The 12,665-nt window shown below is 36.9% G+C and overlaps 1 protein-coding gene across 3 annotated transcripts in view; it reads right to left on the bottom strand.

Moving 5' to 3' along the window:
• Positions 1-7: 7 nt before the first annotated feature.
• Positions 8-12,665, bottom strand: part of DCLK1 (doublecortin like kinase 1) — a 242,762-nt gene continuing 230,104 nt past the window's right edge. For 2 of the 3 annotated variants that reach the window (XM_057377978.1, XM_057377980.1), the window contains one exon: positions 8-1,679. In XM_057377978.1, coding sequence (XP_057233961.1) covers positions 1,515-1,679 — 165 coding nt within the window. In that variant the 3' untranslated portion in view covers positions 8-1,514. Of the gene's footprint in view, positions 1,680-10,456; positions 10,531-12,665 lie in introns of all 3 variants that reach the window. The other variant, XM_057377979.1, reaches the window with a different exon arrangement.

A 12,665-nucleotide genomic window follows, 5' to 3' on the forward strand; every position in this document is an offset into this window, starting at 1 on the left:
AGAAAGAAAGAAAGAAAGAAAGAAAGAAAGAAAGAAAGAAAGAAAGAAAGAAAGAAAGAAAGAAAGAAAGAAAGAAAGAAAGAAAGAAAGAAAGAGAAAAAGTGCAAGGTGGGGGAGGGTCCAAGAGAAAGAGATAGAGATAGAGATAGAGAGAGAGAGAGAGAGAGAGAGAGAGAAAACCACATGTGACTTTAAAAAACACTGTGAGAAAACTTTAGAAAAGAAAACTTCCATTTTATATGAGCAATAAGAGAACTATAAATTTCACAATTTTTTTTTATTTTAGAACACGATTTTGAAAGTTGCTTCTTTCATTCAAGTGAAATTCTGAGCCATTTTGTATTTTTTTATCAAATTATCCCATCTGAAGCAAAAGTCTACACACTGTAATATTTCTGTGGAAGTCAACTTTATGATAATGGTCAAATAATAATGCTGTCTTGAGGTTTTAACAAAACCAGTAATATATATATATATACTCTGTGTAAATGCTCGTTTTACTAAATATTACAGATAGAACTGGTGAATCATTTTTAGTTTCTCCATTCTAAAGACAAAACTTTTGCTAGTTCAATTTAGGATTTACAGATAAATTAAATTATATGTGTTTTCCCAGATTTAGAAGTACTCTAGCTATTTAAATCGTGATGCTCGTCAGCGTTAATCTTTCTAAATGGCTCTGCCCAAATAACCAGGTTATGCCCAGAGGATGCCTGTGTATTCCTGAATGTGATACAAAGGAACCTCAACTAGATAATTTCATACTATTACATGACAGAATGTGTCCTCAAGCAATTATCCAGGACTCGACTTTTTCTTTAGCAGCAAACTATATGGAAGCAACCTTTTTGTGGCCATCATCATGTCATCTTCTGTAAACCATGAGGATATCCTAAACTGAGTTTCCCATTTAGCCCTGCATTGTATCCTCCAATAACAGTCACTCTGTATGTTGAAGTACAGTGCAGATTTGGAATGAGCTGCTGTAGAAGACACCATTTGTTTAATTTTATTTTCATTTTAAGCCTATATTTATAATTCCTAAGCAATTGTACATTTGATATATTTTTTTTTGGCCAGGAACAGGCAAGGAACTTCAGGATACTATAAAAGATATATGCATATAAAAGCAAAAAAGCCAGAATAAAACCCTAATATGGGCATCAAGATTTAACGTGATCATTTACTCAGAGGGTTAACATGTGCTAAAATTACATACTGCATTTCCTAGCTCCACTGATGAAAACATTCACTGCTTCTATCTTTAAATAAAAAAGCAAAATAGCCTTAACCCTTTGAGGATCATATTAGCAGCAAGTTGCAATCTAAACAGAGAACAAGTATTTCAATCAATTAGGAAATTATTCTTACAAAGATTCTGTGACYACCCTTTTGTGTTCCACCCTCTCAGTGTTTACTGCTGGATAGATCAGCTGTAATCACTCCACACAGGCCTGAAGCAGTTTCAGGGTCTCAAAGGGTTAAAGCCAAGACTTTTGAGAAAAAGTGTTTTATTAAAAGGGTGAGTTAGGTGAGCGAACAGTCTCAGATGAACTTGGTGAATAGTCTTCTGATTCGGAGTTGAGTTCGGGTGGAGCTTGCTGAGCCTTATAACGTCCCTTCACATCCTGGTTGCGTCTTCGTCGGAAAACCTGCCTCTCCTTATCAAGAGCGGTGGTCTGGCAGGGGCATAAAATGAGAATAAATGAAATTAGGCTGTGTGTGAAATGCAGAGGTAATGAAAACCATGAGGTTTTATGTGGCCTGCAAATACCAGGGATAATAAATGTTCAGATAAAATTAAATCTGCTCTGTCTCAGTCAGGTCTGAAAGGTTGAGCCCACAACACAGCTAAACGCTTTAAATAGTGCATTTCCCAAACAATAAGAGGTAGCATGACATCATCAAGCAGATACAGTGCCATATATATGGATGCCATATGTTCTACTTCTGGATGTTATTAATTTCATCCTTTAACAGATTCAAATTTCAAGCCAAATACCAAGTGACCTTCCCCCCATACTTCAAGTATAAATCTGTTTCTACAGGCAAGGCAGAGATGTACACTTGTCTTTGATTTGACCTAATGAAGGCTGATACACACTCACCCATGTTCAAGTCAGTGCAATCAGCTAACAAAGATGGATCGTGATGAAGTTGTCAGACAAGAGAGAAAAACAAACACCGAGGGGAGCTAGCCCAGCTCCTTGACACGTCATGCCACTCATGGATGTTCTTAGGGAGAACGCTGAAAAGCTGTGACGTAAAGACCTATTTAGCCTGACCACACTGTCTCTTCCTGTTAACCAAGGTCTACTGAATTCAATAATCTGCTAATTTTATCTTTGTCTGGCCAAGGTATCCAGGAATGGGAAAGAACAATATTTACTCGATGTGTGTTATTTTTTGATCATTCTGACATTATTGAGAATGCAATCCTTAATAAGATGGCTGTAACTTCTAGCCACATTCTTTCTTCTGCTTTTCTGGTGCATTTACGAGGTGAGACTTGCAACCCAAGTAAGGGTAGCTCTAGTCTGACTATTAATTTCAAGCACAGGACTGGGTTTTGCTGTGTTCTTGATTATGGGATGTTAGACTGCAGTCCCTGAAGTCACTGTAAAATTGCAAGTTCAACAGGATGGCCTTGATTCAGCAAGAGCACTTTGACATGTAGTTAGCTGCTTCTGAAGCAGGGCTGCCCTCTTATATCACAACCCATGACTGTTTTGGAAAAAGCAAAACGGGAAAAGGCAGGTGACCAGTAAGATGACCTAGAAAATGCAACTAAATATCTGATCATGGCACTGGAAGCAAAGATAACTTTGAGAACTGAATAGGTTTCACTCATAAGGCTTGTAAAATTTGTCCCTATAATGAAAAGGTCTATTGAAAGGAATGCAGCCCAAAGGTTATTCTGCTTCAAAGGATTTATTGTATTCTCTTAAGATATGCATGACTGATTTMTCGAGGAAATTTACCAGTTACAGTGTGAGCTGCATAGGAGAGCAGAGATGTATTTATAGCCAACAAATTTTTGAGACTAAAATGAAAATTAAATCCATCATACTGGTACAGAATAGCATTATAGCAATCCATGCTTTCAAATAATGCAACTAGCATTCAATAATGTTGCAACAGAGACAGAAAGATGGACAGGAGTACAGAACTAGTATAGCAAATGGATTTAGTTAGGCTATATTGCTGAACTATTATTTTTGTGTCTAGAACCTATACAGCACTACTTTAAAAGGGCAAAATTATCTACTTCATATATTCCTATATATCCCTATATTTTAAATAATAATTGCTGCAAAATCCAATAGTTTTCATCTGCCGAAAATGTCTTTGTTTACTGCTATCTTTTGGTTAAGAGCTGTAATTACTATTTTCAATGCCTTCTATGCTTCTTAGCCTTGAACCAATTCAGTTTTTGATTATTTTTAATGTGAAACAGAAGAATACCTAAATCTTTTACACACAGTGAATGTACTGCTTACAGTATGTAATTTTGTGTGAAAATTGAAAAGAATGGCATATATTACCACTCTATAAAATACAGATTTTCATTTAAAGGGTATTTTTTTATGCTTACAGGAAATTTATTTATTTAAAGTCTAAATCACATCACATCATCCTGTGGTAATAGATATTGTCCCCTGAGAAGGGGAGAATTCAACATTTCTGGTCGAATAAATAAAAATACTTGTATTAAATTCAGAATTTATTTTTAAAACTCGCTACATGAGAATAGCAAATGTATATGTGAAATCTGAACGTTTTARAATTTAGAAAACTTACAAACAAGAGCATGTATAAGAAATTTTTTAAAATTTTTTCCTAGGATATTGCTTTTTATAAAGAACAAAGAAAACTAGGTACCAGGACATCTTTTTAAAAATGCCTTTAAAAATAAACCCCAAGACATTATCTTTCTATGATTGTTGTACAAGCTTTAGAGATTTTCTTTAAATCTGTTTGTTTAAATATACATAAAAGCATTCCTTGCCGCAATAATAAAAGATGTAATGCAAAAAGCCCCCAACAGTCTCACATAATCTAGCACCTTATGCTGTTGCAGTTTGCAGAACCAAATATTTCTGGCTTTCTGATCCTTCAGAAACTTCCTGAGATATTTTGTGACTGTTTTTCTTTACATTTTTATGCAGTGTTTGCCCTGGATTTGATCTAATCAGTCTTTGTAAAGATATGCTTCTAGACTCCAGAGCATTATTGTGGTTACTCTCCTGGGCTGAGAGACATCCAGAGTCTTTCTCACCCAATAAGCTTATTGAATGAAGAGGTACAAAGTCCCAGAGAGTCAAAGAAGTCAGTATTTATCTGTGAAAGCAAAAATTCTCAGGTCATATTCCACTGTTTAGTGTTTACCATGTCAGAACTACAAAAYGAGGCACTTGTGGCCACAGCTGCTCAGGCCCTATGGCACTCGCAAGAACAGGCTTATTTTGCCCAGTGTTCCAATGACACTTGACACTTCCAGTCTGTAATACATTGCTGATGGTATTGTGGCTCTGCACTTTTCAAAAATGTTTTTTTTTTTTTCATTTAATGATGTTGCCGTTCCTTTTTACCTCAAAAGCATTTCAAAATATGATAGATCCATCTTTTGGAATGCAGAGAAGATGGTATGATAGATACATTTGAGTATTGACTCCATGTGTTCTGTAAACGTCATTTTCCCCTACTGCACTTCCTTGTGCATGTGGACATATTCCAAAAATCAACTTCTTCATTATTATTTATGTTTTTGTGAAAAAAAGGTCTTATACACATTGCTTTCTTTTAACAGATATATTGTTTCACCTGCTATTTATCTGGGTGGTTTGCCCATGCATGAACCAGTCCATTATGGATTTTCAGGGCATTTTCTACTTCAAGTTCCTCTTTCAGGAACTGAAATAGAGGATCTGAAGTGYACCTACGCTTCACAGGGCTACAAATCCCAGATTTTCATTATCACATTTTGACATTTTATTTTTCCCGGCTCTAGGCTAGAGACTGAGAACTTTGAGCACTATATAAGAGCAATGGCAACCAAAATGTAAAGAGAGCATTCTTATCTAAGATTTAAGCTGTCCTCCTGAAATCCATATGTGAAAATGTAGAGCTTCTTATCCAGGAGCAGATAAATGGATTACCTCTAATAGTTTGGTGCTGATGGGTCTGAAGTACTTCATTAAGCAGTAATGTATTTTGCATCAACATTTAGTAATCCTGACATCCAGTACCAAATGGTTAGCAAGACATTTTTGGAAATGCATTTAGTTTGTAGAAACACAGGATTACTATTATTTGAAAATCTTTTTTTTTGTCATTGACATATTAAGGTGCAGTCAGGATTTTTCCTTAAAGACTGACTTCATCCTGATTTCTGCTACTTGAAGTTACAGGACTCCTGAGCCATGAAAATTCTTTTTTTTTATCTTGGAAAACATGGCACTGTGTGTTTATGAACAGATTTTCAAAAACTACAACTGCTTTAATATACAGGTTGGATTTGCAATGGGAAGCACCTTATTTCAGTTGTGGGCTGATATTTTCTGTCAGGTCAGTAATTACTGGATTGAAGTAATTGCATTTTATGAAAGCGAGCAGTGACTGTTATTGTCTTCACTTGTCTTAATTTACTGCTGGGYACCAAATATAGATATATATTAGTTTCATTAATAAAAGAACATTAATGAGCATTTTGCCTCTTAGTCCATACATTATTCATACCAGCCAGGAGACTAAACTGGGGATGCAGCTGTTCACACATTAATCCAAGAAACCTTTCCCTTTGCTCGCTGTTATTCTGCAGGAACATACTTGCAATTTGTTAGCAACTTTAGTGAAGCTTTGTTTAGCTTGTGGAATGAGATGAATATATGTATTGAAACACAGGTATTTTTCTTCCAGTACATTCTTTTCTATCCACAGTTTTATGCAAAAATTTGAATGTTCACACCTAGATAAGTTTATCTTATTTCCTTAAACCTCTGGATAGTGACCTCTATACAGTGACAGGTTTTCTTGCTGTAAAAATGATCATGAAACATTGCTTGTGGCATAAGCCAGGCAGCCCTTCAGTCTTATCTTTTTTTATTTCTTTTCCATGGGTTTCTCAGGTAATATATATATATATATATTTATATATATATACACTATATATATTTTTATATATATATATATATATATATGTGTGTGATTGATTCATGAATCAAAACACTTTTTTTGAGAGTACTTCAAACTTGGCAATACATATCAGTCCAGGAGCGAGACACTCATGGTATTTTTAGTTCCTCAGGCACAAAGTGTAACTCAGTCAAGTTACACAGTGATTTGGAGACGTGCAAATGACCACATCAAAGGGACAAATTAATCGAGTGGTTATGAACCCAGACCTCCAAATATAAAAGGCCAATGCTTTAGCATACCATGTAATTTCGGCATGAAATTTAGCTAAAATGAAAGTAAAAAAGAAAACCAAATCAATTTGATATATGCTTTGTACTGTATTGGTGAGTGAATACRAAGACAAGTATTCTATATATATATAACTGTGAAATTCATCTAGCTGTGTTTAAGTTTGTGTTTACTCTCTGACATTCCCCCTTTTTAGAGACACAATTCCTCAGCTGGTTTCAATTACATGTGGAAGAGTTAGTGCCAAGTTGTTCGCACCAGTGAATTTTATTTATAGTTTTTAAATCAGTAGTGTTTTTTTACTCAAAGATTGGGAGAAGAGATTTTAAATTGTTTTAGATATCTGCCTATATTTACTAATATTCAGTTTACAGAGGGTTTTATGTTAGTATAAATGGAACTTTACAGATAGCAAGCCTGATTCCCAGCTTTCTTATCCCATAATCAAGATGTCTGGCTGTAACTTTTGACTTGAAACTGTATTGCATCCACTTGGGACAGCCACAGGTGTAAGTAACTGAACAGATGCAAGGTAATGTGAACTAGGAACCCAACATTGAGGATGGAACTATGCATTTTCAGATGAGTTATTCGGCTACATTTTTAACTGTGACAGAGATAACTGTATTTTAAAAATCCAGTATTTTAGGAATTCAATAAATTCAATTGACCAGATTGATGATTCTGTTACACATCCAATGTAACTCATCTCCTTTCTATTGTCATTATTTAGATAGATCATTAATGACTTTTCCATACACTTCCTGGACAAATAAAGTCCATTTAGCTTTCCTAGAGTGTCTTGGGTTTATAGAAAATAACACACCCTAATCATTTACACTAATATATAAAATGCTATAACTACTGACATTTTCTACTAATATGTTATGTATGCAACCACTGTCAGATGCAACCACTGTCAGATGCAACCACTCTGGTGATCCTTTGATATTCTGAATCAGCTCAATCTTCAGGGTTTTAACTGGGAACTCCAGGACTTGTCCCCTGCTGATGCTTCTTTGGTCTTTACTGCACTTCTGATTGCAGGACTGATGCTCCAACAACATTTGGTGTATTGATTTTAAAACATGTATTAGTCTGGGGTCCAAATGATTTTACTGATTTGGTTCCTGTGTTTTGCCTGATCCTCATATTCTAGGAACTGTGAAAGATTTTCCAGGCATTAGTGCTGATGCCAGCTACAACAACTACTGCTGTACGTAAAAAATCCTATCACTTTTCCATGCATTATCCCTCGGAAAGGGAATAAAAGAGGAAGCAGAATATGCTCAGAAAAATTAGAATTTTGAAGGACTTTGAAAAGAGAAGTCTTTCAGGTGGAGTAAAGACAAGGTTTTCTTGTTATTGAGGGAGGAAATAGTGCCATTTAAAAAGAAGACTTCTAGAAACTATAGAGGAAAACAAAAGAGGAGTGCAGAAGAAACAAGTAGCTTAACATGAACAAAGGGAGCATTACATTTTCCTTGGGACATGGTTTCATTTTTTGCTGTAGTTGTGAATTCAGATTAATTTTCATGGGCCTGTGATAAATTATTTGTTTTATAGATSTGAATTGATGAACCTTTTCATATGTTTTGCATCTGTGCCACTAACAACTAAACACTTGCTACACTGAAATGGTTTTATTTAGACTAAAATGTTGGTCACCACAACAGCTGTATGTTTCTGGGAGATGAGAGAGGCCCAAACACAGGGCAATGCTTGGGCAATGCTTGGTACCTCCTCATAGAGGATTTCCTAATTAAGCATCCATGCCTAGGAGCCCTGCTCTCCCAATCTGCCTTTCCACACTAGGTGCACAGTTTAAAAAAACCTAATTATCAACATTGTTGTTACTGCCCCCAGCTGGAAAACAGCAGTTTATGTATGAATACGAGAGATTATCGCCCATCTGCTCCAGCCTATTATTCAGAGATGTGTCATTTTGTATGCTGATGGCAGCCATTACTAGTGCTTCAGTCAAACGACTTTTTTTTTTTTTTATAGCTTTATTTATTTATCAAGTTGCAGAACTTGAGCCTTCCCCCCTACCTCTTCAAAATGCATATGGTTTGCTTCAAAACTTGGACTATGCAATTAAACTGAGTCAAGGCCAATCTGAGGAGATGTTCACTTTGCTCACAGGCTTCTGTTTCTGGTGATCTGCTCCCCCTGAAGCAAGGGTTTGAAAAGATCCAAACATTGTGTATAGCAATTGGAAAGACTTCTTTTGTTGTTTGTTTGGTTTTTGGKTTTTTTTTGTTTGTTTGTTTTTTGGTTTTTTTTTTTGTTTGTTTTTTTTGTTTTTTTGTTGGATGTAAAATAAAAGTAGAACATCAGAGAAGGAGTGTAAACTGACCATGGATAGCAACTAAACTCCAGGAGGATGTAATGTCCCCCACCATTTTCACAGGGCAGGCATTAAATTTTGACTCTTTGTCAAAGTTCTGCTTGACAGAAAATGCTGTCTTTCCTTCTGCAGCAGAAAAGAAAAAATCCTCTAATAATTTCAAACCTACAGTCAGCTAAAGCTGGRCACTGAGGCCCCAAAACCAAGGAACACATGCTGGGTTGCTGTTGGGGCTGCAACCTTCAAAGCGTGATGCCAAGTGCCAAGACAGGTCAGCAGGTCCTGCTGTGCCCTGGCAGGTCATGGTAGACTTGTAGCCACTAGCACAGGTGTGATAGCCTGGAATTAGAAGAATAACAGGTACTGCTGCACACTCCAGCATTTGGAGTGAGAGCCTTTCTCACTTTTTGCTAGCCAGCGTTCAACTCATGAATTGGAATGACTTTTCTACTTCTTGCCTGAAAAAGAGGCTTCTTTTTGAGTTTRGGTTTGTTTTGTTTTTCTTTCCCCAGAACATCCATATCARTAACTGATACACTGATACAGCCTCAGTGTGTGCTCAGGGAACTGTTCCATTTTATGGAAAGCGTGCTGTAGCCCGATCCATGCACTTGGTGAAATGATCCAGGGTGGGAGTTTTACTTTACTGGAAGCACTTGCAGTGACCATCTCTGCTGTTTTGCTAAAGTGGTTAATTTGCTGAGTTTTTACAAATCCCTCACAAGACAAGTTTTTAAAGGCAGTGTTAGAAAACACAGGTCTCACAGTAAACTTATAAAAATTTCTCCAGCTATCAAAATGTAGGTCTTGTGAGTAATAGGAAAAAAGACAGCAAGTAACCACCTGATTAAAATTCCAGGGTTCTGCATTTATTGAGGGGGTATGTGGGCCTCTTGTGGACTATCAGACCTGGAACCCTCCTTGTCCCCACTCCAAAACAAGCCCATCCCACCCAGAGCCCCATTTAATCATACAGGTTCAGCCAGCTAACAACAACCCTGGCACGGTTACACGATGAAGAAAAATATATTCAAGAGACTCATGCAATATTAAAAAAAAAAAATCAAATCAAAATAAATAGGTATCAGAAAGGTTTTAGAAAGAAAAGAGAAGGAATGCATTGTTAGAAACACAAGCTTACCAGCACATACAATGCATTATATTTCAGTGAACTTGGGAGAGTTTCTATGCCCGTGTTATGCAAATGCATTGTTCAATCTAAGGTAAGGATTGTGTTTAGTGGGTTTAAAATGACAGTATATAGCTCCACGTCTTGCATGGAAAAAGAGGAAAATATATGCTGAGAGCCTGTTGCCGCTCCGTGTGTTTTGAAACAGGAGCACAGGGGAAGCAGATGCCTTAACAAGCAGTGGGGAGGGGGAGGGTGCGTACTTCAGCATATCTGTGGGTTTTCTATATACACTGTCCTTTTAACTATAGGGGAGGTCGGTGAGCATGTGCAATGGAGAGAAAGCTGGCAATGTGGGTGTGAGGGATGGGTGAAGAAAGGGAATGAGTGGGTGTGGCATCTCAATCAAGATTAAAACGAAACTGATAAAGCAGCATATGGACCGGATAACAAATCAAAAAGCATGTTTATCCACTGAAGGAACTGGTTAATGGAGACTGCCAGCACGTTGCCATGGAAACACTGACTGTTGGCGCTGCACCATCTCATACCTTATCCAATACATTCCTGGTTGTTGGTAGTAGTCCAAAGACCCTGATCTCTTGATGGTAAACTCGTGGTCCAGCTGAGCAGAGAGAAATGGGCAACTCAGTGGATCAACATTAGGCTAGAGAATTCAGACTCCAGAGCAAGCTGTTCCTTATTTAGTGCATATTTACTGTTTTCATTTTCAGAAGGCTCTTATCTAATATCCTAAAGCTAAGTACCATAGAAGAAAAAGAAAAAAAAAGGTAAAGAAATAGAAATATACTAATTCTAGATTTGGTCTTGCCAAATTGGAAGCTAGTTTATTCAACCTAAAATGGAGTTTGTCAATAGGTTACTTAATGCAGAATGCTTTCATTTAAAAGTCTGACAAATATCTCATTACCTCCAAAGACAGTAGTGCCCTTTTATGTTGCACATACCAGTAATAGAATATCATCTTTTGCAATTAAACTGAGAAGTTTAATAATAATAATTTWAAAAAAATTAAATGCAGTGCAACCATTACAGGGAGCAGGCTAGACAGACTACACAAGGCTTAAATTAGACTGCTTCGTAATCATGGAATGTGCAAAGATGAAAAGAATCAAGTTTTGATACCCCATCAATCACGGTAATTCATTTCTAAAAATGTGTTAACCTTGGAGAGTAGGACTACTCAGAGCCATGAATAACATTGTTTATCATTTCAACTTACACCTCATGCTCAAAAAGATAACAGTACAAACCTATTTGGTTTAAAATTGCACCAATTAAAGTCAAAATGGAAATGAACTTAATATTGTGTCCAGGAAATTGTGCTGGTYATATTACTTAAAGAATACAGATCTTTCAAGTTTACTTTACCATTAGCAAAATCATGTGCATAGGARCAAAGAAAATGTGCTCTTTTCCCTAACCCTTCTGTGCTGCACTAACAGACAGTGTGAAGACATCATTTAGCTGAATTAAATGAAATTTTGGGGGAAAAAATCTTGACCTAGACACTCTGACTGCTTTAAAACTGTTGCAAAGATTTTCAGATTTTTGCCTGATGAAGGGATAAGGCCTTTTTGCTTCAATAAGAGTGTGGCATATATTTCCAATACTGATGACAGTTTCTAATTCTAAATTAAAAAAAAAAAAAAAAAGCAGTACAACACATTTCCAGACACCAATCACTTCAAGGGAAGTTAGGAACTAACCGTAAATTTAAATTTTTCTTGATGACTCCCCTGCAACTGCAGAATTTAATAATTTATTCCCTTTAGTAAAAACAATACCTCTTTCATCTTATTTAGAATTATTTAAAGGACGTTTCCTGTTTAAAACCATGGGTACCTCGTACCTAGAGTTAAATTTGTGTTGGCTAAACTACACTGGTCTGCTATTGCCATCTACTGGCTTCCTTGTATGCTGCACATAAAACACACAAAAGGGACGTTTTCCTAAAAAGCAGATCAAAAATATTGCCCTACAATCGCATACACAAAAATTAATTCAGAGAAAACGGGGAGGGTCGCTCCCTAACACGAGCTGAAACAATTCTGGCGGTGTGGAATCCTGCCACGAGAATCCCAACAGTGGACAGTGATCCCAAGACAACACAGACAGTTGATGTGAAGGGACAGCCAAGACACATGTTCAGCTTTGAGACAAGCAAGACTTACAGGCTAAGCTTGGCTTCTCTTCCACATCACCCAAGAAATCTCAAAATTTCACTTGGCATTGGTACTTTTAAAATCAGCAGAAAGCCGAGCAATGACCCACCCGCTGCCTGGACATGACCCAGGGAGCAGAAGGGAGCTGCACCAACTTTCTGTGCAGCTTTTCTCCTTTGTTATTCTGCTTGGTTCCTCTGCATCTCCAGCTGGAGTTTGCTCCCATTGCCAAGACAGAGACCTCATACAACCTCAACATCAGATTAGCATCAGTCTTTTCCTCTGTCTCAGCAATGGAAAAGTACAAACACAAAAGTGATGACATACAGTCTAAGCTTTAACACTTCAGACAAGGACACGTATCAAACGATGCTCAGTTCATACAAGGAATTACAGCACACCTTTTGATTGCAGAAGCATTCTTGAAGAGAGATTTGTGCTCTTAGTCACTCTAGCCACTGTCACATACAGCCACAGGGAGTTGTTTCGTGGCCAAACCAAAAAAAAAGCCAAAATTTCCATCCTTGGAGAATAGAAGGAAGTATTTTGTGGTTTGGTCCTAGAGGACTCACAT

Source organism: Malurus melanocephalus, unplaced genomic scaffold (genome assembly GCF_030028575.1).
Source record: "Malurus melanocephalus ecotype Western Australia unplaced genomic scaffold, MMel_1.1 scaffold_336, whole genome shotgun sequence".
NCBI lineage: Eukaryota > Metazoa > Chordata > Aves > Passeriformes > Maluridae > Malurus > Malurus melanocephalus.